Below are 22,228 nucleotides of genomic sequence, written 5' to 3' on the forward strand. Positions count from 1 at the left end.
TTTTTGAGCCAGGATCTCCCTGTAGCCCCAGCTCTCCTGACACTCACTGTGTAGACCAGGCTTGCCTCGATCTTATAGAAATCCGCCTACCTCTGCCTCCCAAGTGCTGGGACTAAACGTGTGTGCCACGACACTCGGCTGTAATAAGTTTTTAAAGAGTACGACATATCTAAATGTAACTAAACAGAAACCATCTCAGACACATTATATAGCAAGACAGGCGCTTTCCTTGTGCAAAATTTCCTTATGCACATGTATAAATGCAGAAATAAATAAGATCTGGAAGATCATATACGAACCTATGAAGACTATTTTTGTTGTGATAAGAAGTTGAGAGCAGCTAAATTAGTGACTAACAACTAGATGCCATTCTAAACCAAACTTAGGTCCCATTCACTTTACTGGGTTTCCATGGTGACCACTGAGGTACTTCCATGGTCTTGCTGGTAAATGTCATTACTTTACTGTCATTCTTTTCTTCATTTTATGCTGCCCATAAGCCCCATCTCTTCTCTTTCAGTGTCATTATTCTTCAGAAACGGCTAGCAATAAGGGATGACTTAATTAAGACTCCTTGTAACAAGAAATTAGGTACAGAATACAGGATCTTAAACAAGTTACTGGTTTTCAGTGGAGTTCAAGACTTGTCTTTAGGAATAAGCATTTGGCACTAATAGACCAAACTGGTCAGATGGTTCCACTTTGTAATAAGTTTGCTTGCAGTATTTTCCTTTGTTCTAAACTAGATTGATATTATGGACTATGACTTGAGTAATACATAGCATCTGCGTTAATGGAAATGTATATACCTGGCACATAGTAGGCACCAAAAGTCATCCCTTTTGACTACAAAGGGATGTGGAAGTTAGGGTGAAATATGCTTGAGAATGGACTCTGAGTTTTGCCCCCAATAAATTTTATTAAATTTACCATTATGAAAGCGAAAGAGATTGGGGAGTGAAATAACATGAAACAGATAAAAAAAATCTACCTTCTGTTCACATCATCAGAACAATAGTTTGAGAAAGACATTGACTTAAAAGTTCTTCGAGCTGGGATTGCAGTTAGTAGTGACTACGGGATATTTTCATGACGTGTGGAATATAATATATTCTGAAGATATTTTTCAAATAACCTTTTTAAAGCTTAAGATAACTATAGGTTTACGTGTAATTATAAGATATAATACAGAGAGATCCTATGTGGTTTTTGCCCAGTGTGCCTTAATGTCACATCTTGCAAATCAACTGTACAATATTACAACCAAAAAGGCCCTTTTAATATCCTTTCCAAACGCTGACATTTTCCAATTCTTCCAATAAAACCAATATCCTTTTTAAAATATTTTATTTTAAATTGTGTGTGTGTGCACGTTTGTGTACAAGTGCAGTGCTCATGCCTCAGAAATGTCATTGAATACCCTGTTGCTGGAGTTACAGGTAGTTATAACTGCTTGACACAGGTGCTGGGGACTGAATGCCGGTTCTCTGCAACTGCAGTACACACTCTTAACTGCTGATCCATCTCTCAAGCTTCCCATTTTCCTTTCATAAGAAAAACTAGATAATACATAAAATTACACCAGCCAGTGGGGTACCATGTAGAATTTTAATAATGTATACATTTTGTAATGTTTAAATTCTTTTAAACATATGTATCTCATTTTAATTTGTTTCTGATGATAGCTTTCAAAATCCTTTCTTCTTGATTTATGCAATAGATGTTTCATTTTTGTTATCTACAGTTACTCTTCTGTGTAGTAGCATGCCAGATCTTCTAGCTAGTATCTAAGTGACTTAATGTTTATCTTTCTCCCATCCCTCCCTGCTCCCTACTCTGCTCTGGTAACACATTCTATTCTCAAATTCTATTTGATTATCTTATTTAGATTCCTTAAATGAGTGAGAACATGCAAACCTCTCATATCTTAACCCGAGAGCAAGGAAAGAAAGAATTTTTGGAGACGCTCTGCAAAGGAGGGGCTTTTCCCCAAGTGGAGAATAATTATTTTAGATTCGCCTCAAAAGGCCAACATATTTCTCAGACTTTCATGTCAGCAAATTTGAAATACCACAACACTGAGCAAAATAAAACAAAATATAACTCTGTGGTCATTTTGAACAAACTGAGGTTTGACCATTCCTCTCCTCTAAAGCAATTATTTTACAACTCATTTTTAAGATAAACTCAATTTTACATACAGTTCCAAGGTAGTAATGCCTTTTCTTCTTTGCTCAAAATTACAAGGTCAGGCTGGCTCCTGATAAGCTTTTTTCGTTTGCTTGCAGGAGTGACTCATAGTACCTATTGCACTTAAGCACACACCATCACGTCCACATCTAGTCCTAAACATAAAACACTTTGTGTTTGTTATTCTTTACCTTGTCTTCAAATTAGATATGAAAGATTCTTGATGGCCAAGCCCTACCTCAGAACAGTTATATCAAAATCTCTTGGAGTAAGACCAAGGTACTGGCATTTTTAACAGCATCTTGGTCAACCCTACTACACAGCCAAGGTGGAGAACTAGTGCTATGGTGTATGCACTTGTAAACACTATAGCTGAAAGACCTTTTACTTGGAATAGCTTTAAACCAAAAATTTGTAGGCCTCTCTTTCTTTTGTTACTTTTCTGACTGCTGTTCCTTTCCCCTTTTCCACTCAGACTCCCATTCTTTCTCCATCCTCAAAATTCAACCTCACCATACTAAATGTATTGCCTCTCGCCTCTGACTTCAGTTTCTCTGTCTATAAGACAAAAGACACAGGATGCACGAGTTACTTCTCTTGATGCTGTAACAAATACCTGAAAGAAGCAACTTAAGGAGGAAAGATTTGGGGCACACAGTTTCAGGAGATATCAGTTCATCATGGCAAGAAAGGAATGCTGGCAGGGGTGCATCAATTTGTAGCAACAGAAGAAAACAATGGATCTCCTCACTTGGTGGCAGGACCAGGATATACAGGACTAGACTGGAATAGAAGGCAAGTTTATCCTTCAAAGGCTCATGTCCCATGAACCACCTCTGACAAAATAGGCATCACATCAAAAAGGTTCCACAACCTCTCATAACGACATCAGCAACTAATGGCCAAGGTTTAAAAATGTGAAACTTTGAGGGACATTTCAGACTCAAACTCCAACACAAGATGAAGTTGTGGGGCGGCAAGTGGAATACAATAGGACCTTTTTTTTCAGAATCTCTGAGGCTTTTTTTTTTTTGGTTCTTTGTCTTGATCTCATCTCCTACCATACTACTTCCCAGTGCTAAAGAGCAGCTTTTCATTTTGTGCTCACTCTTCTGAATCAGAGAACATCTTGTACTTGCCACTTATCCTGGGTCAGTGAACCTCTTTAATTCTACCGCTGTTCAGCACCTTTCTTTCAGCATCAGTGGGACACCTACCAGGCAAACTTTCCTCCCTGTATTCCTTTGACAAAACTTTGCCAATCACCAGAAAGGAAAGAACAACCTGCAATGGTCTTTGCAGGTTATAAGTGATTATGGCAGAAAAGGACATACTAATACTTGTGGGAATTTGAAATATTAATCCCGAGAACCTCATTCATGTGCATGGTGGCAAAACTGATGCAAATTCTCACTTGTGTGAGTTTTCATGACAATGCTCCAACATGGGCTCTTACATGGAGAAAATAAGATTTTCTTTCAGAGGACAAAAAAGTCTTTTTTATTCCAGCTTCTATTCATTCTTCCCTTATACCAAGAGAGCAATGTTAGTTCCCAAATCTAAATTTTCAATATGTGTTTCTGTGGCATATAACTTTTATAAATTTCTTACAGGAAGATGGGGTAAGAGGATCTTGTAATTGTCTTTCCAAAGTTTTCTGTTATTTCCATCACTGAATGTAAAGATCTTCTTATAATATGCCTTTGAAAATTCTTTCATGGGCTTTCCCTTCTTTACCCTTAACAGTTGCCCCTAAAATGCAGTTAACGTTATTTGGCTCCAAGGCTTAAGGTTCCATTCTTCATTCAAGCCAAACCCCTCTGCCTACGGTCTACCTCAGCTCCAGGAAAACAGAGAAAGAACAGGATAGTCAAGCTCATCATAGCCTTGAACCCTTGATGAAAGAATAATGATTGTTTTATTTTTACTACAAGACTCTCAGCTTTCCATTCTTTTATTCACTTAACAGGTATGGACGAGTACAGTCTAAATGCTTCACACTGTCCTAGATACTGAACATATAATAATGAACAAAACAAAGGCCTTCAGTCTGTACTTTTTACATTCTACCACTGTTGTGTACTCTCTGTACAGTGTCTGTGAGATGCTCTGGTTTATGATCCTCTAGATTGCTTGTGTTTACAGTCTCAGTACATGTTCTTGAGACTGTACTTGACTCCGTCTTTCCTTTTTCTCCAGTTCACATACACATATCAGGGTTTGCTGCTTTGAAACAAAGTTCTGATTAAGTTTCTCTGCTGAAAAAAAAAGCCCTCAAAAGCTTCCACACTCCCACCTCTATCATTTACCAAATAAAGTGCTTACCCCTTAGCTTGTCATTTAAAGTCCTCCATGATCTGGCCCCAACCCCCTTTTGGAATGTTATCCTTCAACTGTTCCCTTTTAAGGACTCTATGTTCTCTGCTACACCTTCTCAATTTGGAAACTTCTGCTTGGAATATTCCCCACAAACTGCCTATAAAAACTTTACCCACTGTTCATGGCCCAGGTCTCAAACCCTCCCCAACAAGAAGCTCTCTCATAATTTACACACAGCTTTAGACTTTTCTTGTGACCTGTTACCTTCTGCTTTGTGGTGCAGAAAACAGTCTTAACTTTAAAACTGCGAGTCTTTGAGCAGAAAGGCACTTTAGTCATTTGGGTTGTTTTCTTCCTGAGGAATCTGTCTATAAATCTAGTCCAATCTTCTACAAGGAAAGAGGAAAATCTCAGCAAACTGCCAGTGCTGCTTTCTTACAATCATATCCTTACCTCTGTTGGTATAGGAAGACATGCAGTTAAGATCAGAGTTCATAACTAAAAATTAAAGTCATTGAATAGCTTCCAACAACTTAATGCCTGATTCTTTTTTTGTTGTTTATAGAGACATTCTTACCTCCGTTCTCCCTATGATCCTCCACCAAGCAGGCAAGCTGGAGGTCTTCCCCGCTTTGCAGGGGGCAGAAGTCACCGGGGAGCTCTTATAGATTCCCAGCAAGCATCAGGGACCATCGTGCAGATTGTCATCAATAATAAGCACAAACATGGACAAGGTAAGGGGCATCCTCTTTTTGTGCTACATCCATACTAGGACCTCATCATCTCTGATATTTAGAGAGCCAGACCTGGTAAGGGATCCTCTTCCCCGGGGATATCACGTATTCACATGTGGATCAGTGTGAGGTCTGCAAAATGGATATGAACAAGTGACTCTGGAGGTCTCTTGGGACTTCTCCAAAATGCAGTCAAAATAGCATAGGCAAGCCCCGTTTGGTGTTCTGAAGCAGCCCCTAGCACTTTCTCCATTACCTCTGGGAGTTGGAAGACATTTCAGAAATCCACTGGATCTTTAACTAGCAGGATACCCGAAATTCAAGGGCACTCAGTGCTGAACACTTCTGAAGCTCTTCTCCACAAACTTAAATATTAAGTAGTCTTTCTCTTGGGACATTTGTTAAATATTCCTGGCCCCAATCTCAGAGATTTTGATTCAGTGTTTAGCAAATGAGGAGTTCATCCTTACAAATGAGTGAGCCAGTGAGAAATACCTGACTGAGCACCAGAACAACTGATCAGGTTAGCACTGTCGCCCACTCAGCCACCAGACTAGCTTTAGAAGCATCCACACATGTCCTCTGGTCCTATTCTCTCCCCCACTGAATTCTCTGCACTCCATTGCCCCATTACTACTCCAGTAGTAAAAGTGGGAAGAGGAGAAATGCAAACTATTAACTGGTTCTTACATTGTTGGGTATCCGTCAATTAGTTCTTTTGAGCAAACGCTCAACTGGTTCCATTTTATGAAACAACAAATATGTTTTACTTCCTTTAGCGAAAAAGTAAATGCAAAGGAAACTTTCTGAACAGGATAAGAGTAAATTATTAAACCAAGTGAATGAATGACATGGGTGAAAAATAATCCATTACAAAGAACTCCTAGTATAAACTTCAACCTTGTTGATCAAGCCAAAGCTAGTTGATCACATCTGTTACTAGTTAGATGTAAATTTCAGATTATAGATTTTAAAAATCACTTTTGAAACATACAGGCTTAAAAGAAAATTATAAATACAATTTAATAAAGCAATGGTTATTAAAATAGTCAGAAATATTTGTTATTGATCTGTGTTTAATTTGAAATTTATTGCTTTTAAATTCCAAGGCATTCTGATACAGTTTTGTGAAAGGAAGAGGGGTTAGGCAAAGATGCAGCTGGATTTTTCAATCTTAAATTACCTCCAGTAGATTTTATTTGCTCTGAAAATATTTCATAGCCTTAAGAAAAGATTGAGGATATAAATGGACTTTGAATGCCCTAAATCCCATCGTTTCCCTAAGACCTCTTCATTTTCTGGGTAGAGGTCATCCCCTGCCTGTCTTGGTGTTCTTTAAAAGCTCCAGCTGTTTAGATTACTTCATCTACACCATTTATCAGAATATAGACCTTCTCTTCTGTTACAGTTCACTGAAGAGTCCTGTGTCTTCACCCTAATGCCCGACTCCCCAGCTGGATGACTCAAAATCATCTTGAGAGTTTGTATATGGGGATAATGCTGTCTTTCCCACTAAGGAACTGCCTACATCATATTCCACTGTAAAGTGTGGGCTCCCACCCAGTTTGGACTCTTCCCTTAGTCCAAAACTTTAGAGGGAAGATAGAACTTAGCTATGTAATAGTGAAGGAGCTGCCTTGCTCCTCCTCAGCATGGCTTACCCTTTTCCTGAGCTCTCCTGCTATTGATGGGGTTCCCATGGAATATATACTTGGTTACGTATTAAAAGCACAAAGTAAAAGGAGCAGGAGGCCAACGTTTTGAATTTCAATCCTACTGAAATGTTCTTGAAGTCAACTCTGTACCCACTTGATCACAATAGTCTAGAAGGTAGAGAGATAAGGATAGGCAAGAGACTAGCACATCCTGCCTGATTTGTATGATCTTGTCCACAACCCTGAACCTCAGACTTTAGGTATCTGTTCTGACTCACTTTGCACTGGGAACTTCTCCAGTTTAGGCTCTTGGAAATCTTTACATGGACTGACCCTTAAGAGGGCCAGTGCTCAAGCAGCTCTTGCAAAGGACAATGAAAGACAGCAAACATCTTTCAATTTTTTAATGTTACCCAGTGGACTTGATGAGAAAGAAATAGCCTAGTGATTCATCCTGAGGCTGTGTTGCAGCCAAATCAGTCAATTCCTAGAAACGCCTCAAGTGGGGTTATGTCTCCCCACAGCCCTTCCCAAAGTGATACATCCCGCCCTAGAGATACTGTTGATTAGGATGTCGGAAGGTCTCCCTGGGTGTGATGAGATGATGGAAATGATGAAAGATACACCCAGACCCAGTTAAGGCTTGAAATCTCCACAATCTCAGGCTTTTAGAAAGGGAGAACACTCATTCTCAGTCCTCTCCATTCACAGCATTGCCCGTGCAGTTCTTATCCCAGAACCCAACTTTGTTTTATATATATATTTGTACCCTAAGATATACATATGTAACTATATATATAGTTGTACCCTAAGAAGTTGAAGGTGAATACACGTGGAAGGATGTTCCTGTGGCTCTGCCCTTTGATAGGCCCCTCAACCTGTGGGGCATAGGTCTCTTGTAATTTCAAGAGACCTCAGGAAACATGGAATCAGTGGCTATAGTTCCTCTCAACAAGTGCCTAAAAGTCAAAGAATATCTGTAAAGCAGACCATAATTTACCATAGTTAAGTTTGTACCACATGGGAGATTGAGAAAACTGTCTGAAGATGAGAGGCATAAAAGCTCACCCCTTCACAAGCTTCACAAGTTATCTGAGATATGTGGATCTTTCCCTCTCCTTCTTGTCTCAGCACCTCCTTTCCTACACCAAGGAGTAATCTGGTGAATTAAATCCCATGTTCATCTATGTGTATAGATTAGATTCTCAGCATTTGACATTCTGACTAGATTTGATTCAAGATCTGAATGAAAATGGCTCTTTGGGGGAAAAATGGTAGTTTTTAAATTTAGCCTTCCCAAATAGCAAATCTCTCTATAAAATGTTCATACCCAGAAGCATAGCAACTTGGGCCACACAAATCTATGGCATCCAAGATATTCAAAATATTACATTCTATTAGAGGTTCTTTACCAAATGTTCTGGAAAGAACTCTAATTTCACATATTCATTTATTCCTCCATTTAAAAAAATATTCACAGATTTGTCAGGCTATTTATAAGCATCCAGAGGCTGCTGAAGTTGCCCATAGTTACCTGTTGATTGTAGTTTTTGGTCCAGACAGTGCTATGGTCACAAAGACCACTCTGTAAATCTATCTTCTTGCTGATAGAACAAAGGATTCTTGATATGTTACAGAATTCCGTATATATCCTAAGCATAGGGATCCCTCTTGGTTCCCTTGCCTTCAATATCCACTTTTGTGTTCCTTTTCAGTATGTGTTTCCAATGGAAAGACCTATTCCCATGGAGAGTCCTGGCACCCAAATCTCCGGGCATTTGGCATTGTGGAATGTGTGCTATGCACTTGTAATGTCACCAAGCAAGAATGTAAGAAAATCCACTGCCCCAATCGGTACCCCTGCAAGTATCCTCAAAAAATAGATGGAAAGTGCTGCAAGGTGTGTCCAGGTAAAAAGACAAAAGGTGCGTTGGTTGGAGGCCCTGCCTTTGGTTGAATAATATCCACAAACAGTCTTATTAAGCTTTCTTTGTCCATCAGAAACATAATCAACCTGTCATATAATTCTAATGATACTAGTTCTAGCAAGAATGAACTTCATTCTTTCATCTTTTCAGAGACAAATAAGATGGTTGCTTGTAAGAAATTTGCTACTCAAAAATATTCTGCAGATTTTCTGGGGTCTATAACCTCCCACAGAGCTCAAAATTGCTGAGCTCATTCTTCCTTTTCTAAATTACAGAGTTTATATTCTCATAATTTTAGGCACACACTCACATCATTCTTTTTTTTTTAATGACTAACTCACTTCAAGCCATAATCCATTACCCTTTTCAGAGGAGAAATGTGTGAGTTATATTGGAGGGAGACAAGGATGTGATCCAAATCCAAGATCATTGAATGACTTAGAAAAAGCACCATATCCTTCCTGGGACGCATCAGCCCCATGCAAAAAAATTAGAATACTTTATCTCTATTCTCAATTTTTGTATCTTTATTGCATTTTGTTTTTTTAACCTTTATGAGGCATAATATTAGTATATTTTTATGGGTTACAATATGATTCAAACATGTATATAGCGTATAATTATCATGTAAATGTAATTATCATTCCATCTCCTCTCATATTTATCATTGGGCTCATCTAGCTATATTGAAATTTATCATAAATTACTTTTTGCTATGTTCACCCTAGAGTGCTATGGAAAATCAGAAACAGTTTCTTCTAATACTGTTGCCATCCCTACTATCCAAAACTTCTCTTGCTCCCTCTCCCCACATTCCAGTGCTAAAATCCTATAATATTATTTATCTTTTAAAGATAAGAAGACTTGATGTATAAAGTTATTTGTCCAGAGTCATGAAACTAATTGTCAAAAAAATCAAGTCCTCAAACCCAGGTCACTTCTAGCACATTGTCTTTTCTAGTAGAAAAGTCTCACTGATCTTTTTAGAAAGGCAAATTATTCAAAGGGAAGTTTGAAGACATGAGCTAAATAGCAACAGAGTCTGTAATATTGATAATGGCAGTGTATGAGAGCTGTACTCAATCATTTTAACTTTGGCGTGCAGTGGGTTTCCTGTGTGATCTAGATCAAGTCTTTTCCCTTCTCTGAGTCTTAATTTCTTTTTCTGAAAGATCAAAGAATTAATGTACTTAGTTTTTACCATCAGTGTATTAGACATTCTTGGGCACATATATTCATCATTTCTTAGCCTTCTGCAAAGTATTGATGTAAATACAAATGATCAAAAGACTTACATGCAGACAGATCAATCATTTATTCCTTCCCATTAAAAAATCACTTGTGACTAGCAGGCAAATGTCCACTTAGTCTATGTATGTTCATTGAGCATTTGTATGTGAGCCAGTGGTTCCTGTACTTCTCTGCACTTTTGAATCCCTACGAAGTTTCCAAAAGTACTTCTGTCTGCTCTCTAGAGATTATGATTTAATTGATTTGAATTGTGACCTGGGCTTTGGCAATTTTTAAAAGATCCTCAGGCTGCACTGATGTCTAAAACAAATTGGGACCCTCTGCTGCATGCTCACAGTGGTTTAGGATCCTGTCATTCAAAATGAGGGTCATACATCAGCAGCACCTGAGAGCTAATTTCAAATGCTAGCTCCCAGGCCTTCACACAACTTACCACATCATGATGTGTCATGAAGATCCCCAATTGAAAAGGGTGATGCTAGTTAGAATATAGTAAAGCTTGATAACTAATTTAAGGCCAAATCTTCCTCAGTATAATAAGCTCCATTTTCCAGAATGAAAGGGACAAGAAGTGATAGGAAAAACAAAAGCTATCTGATAGTAAGTAGAAAAGCAAGACATTAAAATTCACAAAGAAATATACTGTTTAGGGGTAGAGAGAGAAAGCACAGTATAAGAATGATATGGTTATCAGGGCTACCAAAGCCTGGTGACCTCCAAGTCTCTTCCAAGTCTCTGCTGTGTGACTTCCAAGGCTCTGCTCTCACTTGATTCCTTAGTGTCAGTTGCAACCCAGGCAATACAGCTTTTGTTTGTGCCTAAGGTATAAGATTTATGGTTTAAAAGTAACACAAAATATTTTCAGGCAAAACTAATAGTTGCCTAAATACTCAAGATAATACATTTCTATCTAACTCTCTGACTCTCAACCAAATCTCATTTCTCTACCTTCTTAGGGTTTTATTCATACAGGTGACTCCAGTAAAAAGGAAATAAGGGACATAGGACAGATATTTTTAAAATAATTTCCCTCTTGGGTTGCCAGTGTTTAGTAAAATGTCTGAATAAACAATTCCACCCCTGGGTGTCCTTAGAAAGTAAATTGAGATACATAAGGATATATAAAGATTTTTCTTTAAGTACGATTTATAATAGTGAAAAACTGAAAACAATCAGAAAATCCACTGATAAAGGAATGAATTAATGCATTGTGAAATATTTTGCAGCCATTAAAATTGTAGCCAAAGATTTCTGACATGGAAGTATGATGTGAAAAAAGAAAACCGCAAAAATATGAACATTATAGTTACTTTTGTGTTAAGAAAGAGTTTGTGTATGGTTAGATTTTTAAAGGGTCTGGAAGGGAATATGTCAGAATGTTTACAGACATGATTTTTTGGTAACTGAATTATCAAATATTCCTATTCTCTTGTATTTTCTAAATTTTCAATAGTAAACGTGTATTCTTTCCATCGTTTGAAAAAAATAAAACGTATTGTTTTTAAAACTGCCCTCCAGAATCCCAATTGTCAATATACTGAAGAATCTGATTGATTGAACCAGTTTCTCTAGATGAGCTGTTTTTCCTATTTTCCACTCTGCTCAAATGTGTAGAGGCAGCAGATTCATTGGCATCACGGAAGGAGAGAGTTTCAATCCCATTCTATGTGCTTTTCTCTCTAATCCAGACTTAAGTATCTTCAGGTTGAATCACCCATTGGGTCATACTGTCCAAATGTCACTGCCCACATGGCTCTGGGTACCTGCTACATGTATCCAGCAACTCCAGAACATTAATGAGTATGCCCTGCATTCAATTTAGAAATATCTATTAAGTACCTGCTGCATGCAAACACATATACTGATGAAAGTGGGATGAACAAGAGAGGCAAAGGCTACTTACTGGCATGGTGCTGACTTTGTAGTGGAGAATTTTAGACTGTCGAGAGGATAGTGAAAAAAAAAAAAACAGGAGATAGTGAATGGTGCAGGAAACACTTTCAAAAAAATAAAAAGAGTAGTCAGGGAAAGCTTCTCTGAAAAGGTGATATTTGCATAGATTTCTGAATGACATGTAGGCGTGACAAATGGGCAAATCACAATATCAATGGCCTCTTAAAATAATGGTGCATGACCTAGAGGAAAAGGAGCAAGGGAGTGAGGAAAGATGCTGATAGAAAAAAGAACAGTAATGTCAATTGACTTGACAGGGAAAAGACAAAATTCAATGATGGTCAAGCCCAAAGTCTCATCATAAGAAATGTTAGCATGCCCCTTCTGTAACATACAGGGACCACTGGATGTAAATTTTACTTCTGTCTTCTCCTTGCTGTAAAGAAGTTGGCCATTGCATGCACTGCCTAAAACTTACACTGCCTGAGGTTTTCCCAACTCACGTCTCATGTCCTCAGTACCACCCTAGTACGTGGAATTCTTTACACGCTTCTTTTGGATTTGGTCACAAAATGCCCTTGTTATGATGTAAAAGTTTTCATGGCCTGAGATAACACGTCTTTATCAGTCATCACCACCTCCCATAGTAATGGTTTCTATGATTCAGAAAACTTAGCAGAGCATTCTCATAGGAAACAGGAATGGCTAGAAATGACTTTTCCAATGTAGCAGGGCTCCCTGGAAGGAAATGAGAGGAGGTGAGCAAGGCTGTGGAGCACCCTAAGATAGAGAATACAGAAAGTGGACTATACTGCTGAATACTTCCTTCTAAAAACAAATTTTGCCTCTTCTAGTATCTTCGTGTACCAGCCAGGGCTGAGCCACTAATGGGGTTTTGTTGTTTGTGGATTTCTTCAATCGTGTAAGTCAAGGTCTTAGGAGGGGGTGGTGCTTTCAGATGACTCTTTAGGATACTGGGCAAACCTTGAGCATATGTCAGGTACTTCTAGTGCCAACATGAGTTGGATTTCGTATGTCAGCTACAGTCATAGCCAACTTTAAGCTAGTGAGCAAAGTTTAACAAATAATCTCAGCTCTCCATGTAGAGATGACAATTGAATATATAGAATTCCCTGCACACTCTGTGACCTCCTTCCTCCCATTTGAAAAGTGTTAGCACACAGCCCTTGATTGTTTAACATTGCCATAAAAGACTGGCCTGCCAAGTAATTAAATGGCTATAAAGAAAGACAAGGGAGAAAGGAAGTTTGATTCTAGGATAATCCACAAATTGAGTAATCCAACTTGGAATTGTCAAGAGAAGATGATGGTTTTGTCTTCACAGTGCCAAATGTTGGGGTTGGAGTTGGGGTTGGGGTTGGGGTTTGGAAACCTAATTAGGTTGGCAAGAAACAGACATACAATAGCAATTTGATTAGTATCTGGACGAATGTGTCTGATTGACTGAGAGTGAGTCTCCCCAGTTTGAACACAGACCCCCAAAACACTCAGCCCTCGGCTGTTTCATCCTTGACAGTTCAAGTATTCATACAGATGGCTTCTGCCCATACTCAAAGTTTTCAGGGTGTCCAAGGCTTCTCTTCATTGCTCCTGACTTGGGTTGTACACATTCAATACACAGCTCAAGAAGGTGTTGATTATGAAGCTAGCAAAGAAACAACTCACTGATAATCAACCAGGAGAATTTATTTTTTGGAAGGAACCTGGAAAAAAAGGGTGGGGGTGAAATGACATGTATTAGGGGGCTTTTGCTTTTATTCCTAGGAGCTGAAATTCAACATTTTGACATATACATTAAAGAATCCATATATGGTGGATCTGACCAATTTTGTGTGTGTCTCTCAACTGTTCATTTGGCATAGCATACACATGACTAATCTGACTTCTAGGTTTTGGCACTAGTGCTGATCCGGTATTATCATTCCCCTTACAAACAAATCAAAGAGCATTCAGAAATGTCAAGCCAATTTGGATGGATCTATTGGGCAAGTATATGCACATAAATGAGTGTTAAAAATGTTTTCTCTAATGATACCAAAATGATGTCAGGAAAGTTAAACAAGGCCCTGTGTCAGCCCGTTTCCTGAGCTTCTCAGCAACATTGGGCTGGACAGAACATGATTCTGACATAGTATGGAAAATTCAATGTTCTGTTAAATACCTAAGAGATTTCTACCTGGCTATACTCTTTCTCCTTGTCAAAGTCCATCTCTCAGTGATTGTTGTAGGAAGATCCAGTTTAATTTGTGGACATTTCCTACACAACTATGGATTCTGTCACCATATGGACATAATGAGAGGTTGCATATGTGTTGGTGATTTGGTGGCTGCTAAAGGGATAGCCTGTGCTGAGATAATAAGGTAAAGCTGGGAGCCCTGTCTTTGTAAGAATGCCTGTGTTGATCGTCTACTTCTGATTGATGTCAAGGGTCGTGAGCAGTGAGATGGCTAAATACAGAAGTTCACTTCTAGTTTTAGAAAACCATGCCAAAACTCTACTTGCTTCCTGGTTCCAGAAGAGCTTCCAAGCCAACATTTTGACAGCAAAGGTTACTTTTGTGGGGAAGAAACAATGCCTGTTTATGAATCTGTATTCATGGAGGATGGAGAGACTACCAGAAAAATAGCACTGGAGACTGAGAGACCACCTCAAGTAGAGGTGCATGTTTGGACCATTCGGAAGGGTGAGCGTCAATTTTTTGTGTGCCTGTAAGGAAGACAGAGAATGAAAGACTCATCTTAATTTTGCTTCAACATGTTCCTCTGTTTTGGTCAGAAGTTACCCTGTTACTTAGAAACTGACAGGTGTCTAGTGTGGGTGCTATTATGACCTTTCAAATTTAGCATCGTCTGTCTCGCACCACCAAAATCTAGATGAGGGGTTCTTTTTCCTTCTAGTAGCACAGGGTTTTCTTCCTAGTTTTAAGAAAATAAGTACAAACTTCCGTCCCAGTCCTTCCTTCTTTTATTATTCCATTGTTTTCATTTTTATCACTTTTAGAGGGAAAAGCATGTGGTTAAATTTTGATGGCCATTTGTTTCTTTAAATTTTTATTTTTAATTGGATTACTTACTTTGGGTTGCGCCTCTGTATTTCCCAACCCTCCCCCAAGCCCTGCTTAAACTCTTCCACTTCAAGTATTTTGCCACTCCCTGTCATATCACATGTGTTCTATCACCCTCTGTACCTCCCTACCTTAAACTTAAAACTTTTTGTACTGCCTCTCTAGGTCCCTTTTCTAGTTTGCTGACATGCACATACACTTTACTCTCACAAAACACACACATATTAAAAATCAGATGGTAAGATATGCATATGGGAAAGAGCATATAATGTAACTTTTTGGCTGCATATCAGAACCATTTGAACAAAGCTTTTTGTTTTGTTTCTGTTTGGTTTGTTTGTTTTATATAAAATACCTGAGCCCTACTCACAGAATCTAATTTGTCATCCTGATCAAGGCATGTGTATCAGTATATCTCCTTAAATCCTCAAGGTGATTCTAATATATGGCGAAGGTTGAAAACCAATAAATTGTAGTCTACCTTTCCAATACAAGGTTCAACAAACAGGAAACCCCATTCCTTCAGTGTGAAGCTAAGTTCCTGGAATCAAACCATGTACCCTGGGTTAAGACAAATTTAAAGTTACCTTTCCTACCTTCAAGATTATTGTCTTGAGGTGATGAGATGGCTCAGTTACCAAAGGTGCTTGTCACCAAGCCCAGTGACTTCAGTTCAATTCCTGGGACCCATATGGTGAAAAGAACACCAACTCCTTCCATAAGTTATCCTTTGATCACCACATGTGTACTATGGTATATGCACCTACACACACACACACACACACACACACACACACACACACACATACACACACAGAGCATTTTTTTAAGGTAAATATAAATAAAATATAAAAAAGGACTATAGTCTCACTTGAAACAATACTGTATGGACAAGACCAGTACTGATTTAGTCTGGTCAAATTTTCCAAGGATGGAAGTGTAAGGGTGAGATTTCACTTGGACAATAATAGGCATTATTTTGCTCCTCAATCCTGCCTAAGGCTCAAGCATGGTTAAATAGCCAGGCATAATGACACATGCTTTTAATCTCAACACTTGGGAGACAGAGGCAGGTGAGTCTCTGTGATTTCAAGGCTAATCAGGTATACAAAATGAGTTATAGCCCATTCAGGGCTATATAGTGTAACTTTGTCTCACAAAAATGGTGTGCTCAAACGTATGTGCTTCAGCACCATGAGTAGAATGGTATTGAGATGCTGGTGCTACCTAGCCCTATACCAGATTTAAATTCAGGACGCCTTGGGTAGGTTCTAAATATTTGTGTGCTTTAAGACAGAGCCTTGTGGTACTAATGCAAATGATTCTTGGTCCATACTTTCAGAAACACTGCTATAGTGTTTATTGGGCCTTTTATCTTTCCATTTTCCCAACAACCTAGCTTTCTCTAAAGAATGTATTCTTCCCCACCCCTTAGAAAATATACTAGACTGTGCGTAGATTTCTTATCCATTTTTATTTTGCCTTTATACCTAGGCATGTTGATTTTCCATCTTTACCTCCATAATATGTAAGTTACTAGTCACATGGCAGTAAACACTGGCTTCTTAGCTTCTCAAGCACTAAAGCGTGTGAATGGTTTGCAGTCTGCAAGTGTAGATTCTCAATAGCTTTCTGTTCATAGTGAAGAGTTATCAAGGTTTGTGAGTCCTGCTCCCACCAAAGCACAAGCTTTTTACCCTTTGTTCCCTGGTGACCTCTGAGCTTAAGTGGGCTGGTGACATGTTGTTCCTTAACCACTTCACAGTTTTCAGTTATTTACTTGTCTCTGATTAGAGCTATGAGACAACTCGTTTTGAAACAAACCACCACCACACCCTTGTTGGTAAGGGAAAACTGAAGGAATTGTGACGATTTCCTAAAGAAAAATCTTCTCTTCCGTGAATTTAGGAATAGGGATGGCTTCTCCATTTACACAAATAACCTGCCTGTGGTTCTACTGCTGGTTCTTATTGTTTAGCCAGGAGGGCAGCCCAGTGGTTTGGCAAGTATATAGTCTACCCAATTTTGGCTGAAGGCAGAATTTCTAATACTACCTCTGGCTATAGAAGCTCCAACCAGTACACATGCTTGATTCCCTGTGGCTTTCCCTAGGAGGAGGTCCCCTGGTCAGCAGTACTGTCTTCCTTATGTCCAGTCTCTGGAGAAGCCAAAGAGAGGCCAGTGAGCCAAGGAAACAAATGGAGTCAATTAAAACCCTTGAGCCATCCAAGTTCCTAATTAAGTACATTGCACAGCCCAGCTCAATGCTCTTAAACCGTCATAATGAGATTATATGCTGAGCCTGGGTAGTTGGTGATTCCAGAAAGAGATAGAGAATGCTTCATCACCTGTTCCACTTTGCACTTTGTCCTAGGCATCCTCCAGCACTTCCACATTGAGAAGATCTCTAAGAGAATGTTTGAGGATCTCCATCACTTCAAGCTTGTGACCAGAACAACTTTGAGTAAGTGGTACCTGTTAAGATTCAGATAGCCCCCACCCCCTCACCAACAGGGCTTCACAAGCCCCTGAGAAAAGGGAACTGAGTTGATAAGCACCCTGGTCTTTGAAGTCAAGAGAAGCAGACTTCACTGTTTGGCCAACACAGCAGGCTTCCCCTTTGACCTGTAAAGAGGGCAGGTTTTAACAGTCCCGCTGCTCTCCCACTACCCCCCCACCGCCCACCTTTAAAAAAATACATTTTCCTGCCTTCTGCAGGAAGCAGAAGCCTCGCCCTTAAAAAGACCCCAGCTCATCACCTGGGGCAGACATATTCCCTGCCCAGAAGGAAATCTGTCCCATGTGTTCTTTGCTAATAAACTCTATTCCGATGGAGTTTTATCCGTGTCCTGGTGCTTTTTCCTGATCAACTCTATCCGTTCATTCTCCAGCTACTTTTTATCTATCAGTACTGTCTTCTACTCTTCCCTGGTAAACACCTCTAGTTTTTCAATGTAGTGTAGTCACATTTGAAGTTCCTCTGTGTTCTCACTGAATATGGGCAATGTTCAGTGTCCACATTAGGAGATGCCTTATTTCTCCTTTGGGGCACTAAACAGCAAATAAAGTGTCTGTGTGTGAACTAAAAAGCTTGGGCATGCTGAATACAAATCCAGCCGTAGGCCAAATACAACTTACTCCAGGCCAAGGACTCCTGAATGTCATCAATGAAACTGATAAACTAAGTCTCAAGGGGGTTGAAGGTAGCTTCATAAGCTTTCAAGTCTAATATAACTTGTGGAGACATCACACCTTTAAGGCTATGTTCTCCGGTGGTGGGGATGAGAGACAGAGAAAAGTAATATGCGTATATGTATATGTATATGTGTATGTATATGTGTATATATACATATATGTATATGTATGTCAAACCCTATGCTGTAGCAAAGCTCTCTGACTCTTTTAGAACTGCCCCCTAGGTGGCCATGTTTCTTTAAAGGCATTCCAGGATTCATGTACACTTGTAACTCACCCACTTTCTACGCTAGATGGAGCTTAGGGACTATATACTGCTGAATTCTGGAGTGGGGAAGAGGTTGGGGAGAACTTCTATGTGGTGAATAAAAGGTACCTCGTTTTTATCCACAGGGAAATTCTAATGGGCGAGACAGAACATGAACAGGCCTTCGATGATGTGAATTAGCATAGCTCTGAGGAGTTAAATCCCTAAGTGCTCTGGGGAATCTCTAAAGAACAATGAGATGAGAGCCAGGTGGGCTTAGTCGAGGAAGACTTCGGGGAGGAGGTGCTTTCTGAAAGAAAAGGGTGTGACTGGGCAACAGGTCAAGAAATCAGTCCCCAGGGAGGGTGCAGCCTAAGAGAAGATTCAGACAGGAGCAAACAAGAAATATGGGTGGGAGTGAGGACTGATCACCAAGGCCATATTTCAGTGTGCACTGAAAGATGAGAGGAGTTAGTATGAAGTAGTCAGAAGGCTTAGAAGAAGCTAGTGAAAAGTTCACATTCAAAGCAGTTAAAATTTGAAGTTGTAAAATTTCAAGCAGCATAGTGCAACATAGTGATACCAAACTAATAGTCTGGGACTTTGAATAGATTTAATAAGCATGTACTTTCGTGAAGCCAGACTATGAAAAGCCCCATTTTCTATGCTGAGAACTTAGAGTTAACCCATGTCCTAGAGAACTTTACTGGAGGATGCTGATCAGGTGAATGGTGTGTTTACATCTAGCTTTTAGAAAGAGGTCCTGGTTGTATGTAGTAGGGTGGACTATTTTTGACAGAGCTGGTAATAGTCTGAATCAGAAAGCTCTTGAATCATACTAAGTCAGTGAGACAGAGGAGGAAAGAGATGAAGTCAACAAATAGGAAAGAAATGAGTTTGAAATGACCCCAGTATTAATAGCTTTATAAAGTGGGTGACTAGGAATGCCATTCACCAATGGAAAACTGCAGAAGCAGCAGTAGGTATTGCTGGGGGGAAAAGGCCTCTACTTGGAATATATTTTGATCAAGATGCTTGAGGTCAGCTGGAAATAGGGTTGGAATAAGGTCAAATGTATGTCTTTTGCAGGACTAACACAAACTAAAATAACACTATGAGCATTTGAATGTAGGTGTTGGGGAATCCCTACATGTGAATAAGGAATAAAGGAGTCAAAGACTAGGATTCCTGGATCAATGGTGTGATTTTTAAGTCTCATTTTGCCGCAAAGAACACATTTTTGTTCATGTTGTGCAAGGCAGTGCACCAGGTTCCATAGAACTTGAAAGCTGACTTAGTGTATGTACTTTTTAGAAAGATTGGGTTTAGGCAGTGGAAGTAGGTATTGTGTACCTCAAACATTGTGCAAATGAAGGAAGTATGTACTGATATGATCCAGGAGAGTCATCTGGGGACAAAGAATAAACCTAACTCCTTCACATAAATGTGGCTCAAAGAGCCTGGAACTGCCTAAAGTTTTGGTAAAGGCTAGTTCCTTTTCCTTCTACATTAACACTGAAATATGGAAAATAGGGAAAAAATGAGGAACTCAAGGGAGAAAGAAGCAGAGAAATCAAGCCTCAAGAAGAAGGCATTGTATTCTCATGTTACTCTTTTAGAAAAAGTGAAACGATTCAAAACAGTTGAGGCAAAGAGGAGTTTGCTGACCTCGGGCTAGAAGATCTTCAGGGTTAACATCATGACCACAGGAATAAAAAGAAAAGCGAGGCACCATCCTGGATGTGTAAGAGAAAAAAGGAAAATGGTTGTGCTGATTCATTAAAGAAGCCAAGCAGGGTCACTGGACCCTCGCCTGAGTATCCAGCCACTCTTCCCAGCCAACTAGTCCAGCCTTGGAAGACAAAAGAAAAATGAGGAAGAACCCAATAGAGGGATGCTTTTGGAAGCCCTTGTCAAGAAACTGCAATGGACGCTCATACAAACTTTTGAAAATTGCCCTGTTCTGACTTTTTTCTAGTTCCCTGTCTAGAACTTGTAATGCTAATTACTCTTGCCTTTACTTCTCCTTCACATCTCCTATTCATGATTCAAGGACTTTCTTCTCCCCTTAGAGACAAAAGTTATGCAGTTTGGGAGTCTTTTAGATAGACCCACTGAAGGGGTACTCTAATTGCCTCACCCTGCATCCCGGTTCAGCATGGAAGAAGCCAGAGCAGTCTGCACCCCTATTCCCCATTGACAATATGGGTAACCCCTTCAGAGGATGTTCTGATAAGCATAGGTGGTAGGAATTGGCTAGGCAGTTAAGGTAAAAAGACCCCAAAGAAATGTAGCCAGTTTCTTGGCTAAAAGCCTTGGGCCTGTTAGCAACATACTCTGTTCCAAGGCCAAAGATGACACAAGTATTTGGGAGCTTGTATCTAATCCTTAAAAGATTTTAGGGTTACCTCTTCAGAGGGGGCGATGTTGGAGAAGAGGGAGTGGGCATGGATTTGATCAAAACACCTTATATGCATTTATGAAATTCTCAATAAAGTTTTTGTTAAAAAAAAAAAAAAGCCAGGCGTGGGGGCGCACACCTGTAGTCCCAGCACTTGGGAGGCAGAGGCAGTCAGATCTCTGTGAGAGTTCAAGGCCAGCCTGCTGTGTATAGTGAGTTCCAGGAAAGCAGGGGCTACAGGAAGACCCTGTCTCTAAAAGACCAAAAAAAAAAAAAGGAATGGAAGCAATATAGCCAAGTTACACCAGGAGAAAAGTATCTGAAGGAAGGTGAGAATGGAACACCATAAGCAGCCATAGGACAGCATTTCAGGGTGCCAACATGTAGAAGGATAATATGTGGACACAATAGAAAATAAAGACGAGGAGTTGTTTGAAAGAAGGCAAGAATAGCAAAAATAATGGTAAGCAATCAAGAAATCCAAACTATTACATGGGACCCTAAAAGAGCAAGCTAAGCCCCAGCAATGCAGTAACTGTTGTTTTCCACAGGCTGTTTGTTGACCTGTGCCAAGTGAGCCACCTCATAGCAAACAAGCAGAGTGGACTATTTTGCAAATGCTAAATACACTATAAAAATTCTGCAGCTAGAGAGATAGTGCAGTGCTTAAGAGTGCATATTGCTCTTCAAGAGGATCCAAGCTGGATACCCAATATCCATAAACAGGCAGCTCACAACAGCCATTAACTCCAGCTCCAGGGGGATCTGACACCTTTAGCTTCCATGGACACCTGTACCCACCTGTACATGTCCCCTCCACACACACATACACATAATTTAAGATGTAGTAAATATTTTAGTTTAAAAGTACTACATACTACATACTCCCATGCCCCCATCGGATTCCATGCATTCTGTCATATATGTTAAAACCTATCGAGTCAAGTTTGTGTACCCAGCTGTCCCTCAGTATAAGTTCATCTGCTGTAGCCTGTTCAGCCTAACTAGCATCCCTCCCTTAAAGAATACCAAGTCTCCCTCACCCAGCAGTAATCAACTGCCACTAGTTCCTCTGCTAAGATTAGGACTTCTTTCCCATTCCCCAGTTCCATGCTGGGTTTTTGTCTGGTTTGAGTTTCCATGGGTCTTGTTTATGCTGTCACCATTTTTGCAAGTTCAAATGAGAAATTTCCCAGAACCCTGGAAAACTGTTTCCTTGTGATCATCCACCATCCCTGGCTCTTACAATCTTCCCACCCGCTCTTCTATAATGGTCCCTGAGCCCTGGGAGGGTCAGGTTTAATATAGGCATCCTTTCCGGGGACACAC

At 39.7% G+C, this 22,228-nt stretch overlaps 1 protein-coding gene across 12 annotated transcripts in view; it reads left to right on the forward strand.

Moving 5' to 3' along the window:
- The window catches only part of Chrdl1 (chordin like 1), a 115,945-nt gene that overhangs the window by 92,503 nt on the left and 1,214 nt on the right, over window positions 1-22,228 (forward strand). For 5 of the 12 annotated variants that reach the window (XM_029556048.1, XM_008852950.1, XM_029556046.1 and 2 more), the window contains 4 exons: window positions 5,075-5,243; window positions 8,614-8,808; window positions 14,508-14,675; window positions 17,431-17,520. In XM_029556048.1, the coding sequence (XP_029411908.1) occupies window positions 5,075-5,243; window positions 8,614-8,808; window positions 14,508-14,675; window positions 17,431-17,520 (622 nt within the window). Of the gene's footprint in view, window positions 1-5,074; window positions 5,244-8,613; window positions 8,824-14,507; window positions 14,676-17,430; window positions 17,521-22,228 lie in introns of all 12 variants that reach the window. The other 7 variants (XM_017803147.2, XM_029556045.1, XM_029556047.1 and 4 more) reach the window with 3 other exon arrangements.

Source organism: Nannospalax galili, unplaced genomic scaffold (genome assembly GCF_000622305.1).
Source record: "Nannospalax galili isolate Female #2095 unplaced genomic scaffold, S.galili_v1.0 scaffold25, whole genome shotgun sequence".
Taxonomy (NCBI): Eukaryota; Metazoa; Chordata; class Mammalia; order Rodentia; family Spalacidae; genus Nannospalax; species Nannospalax galili.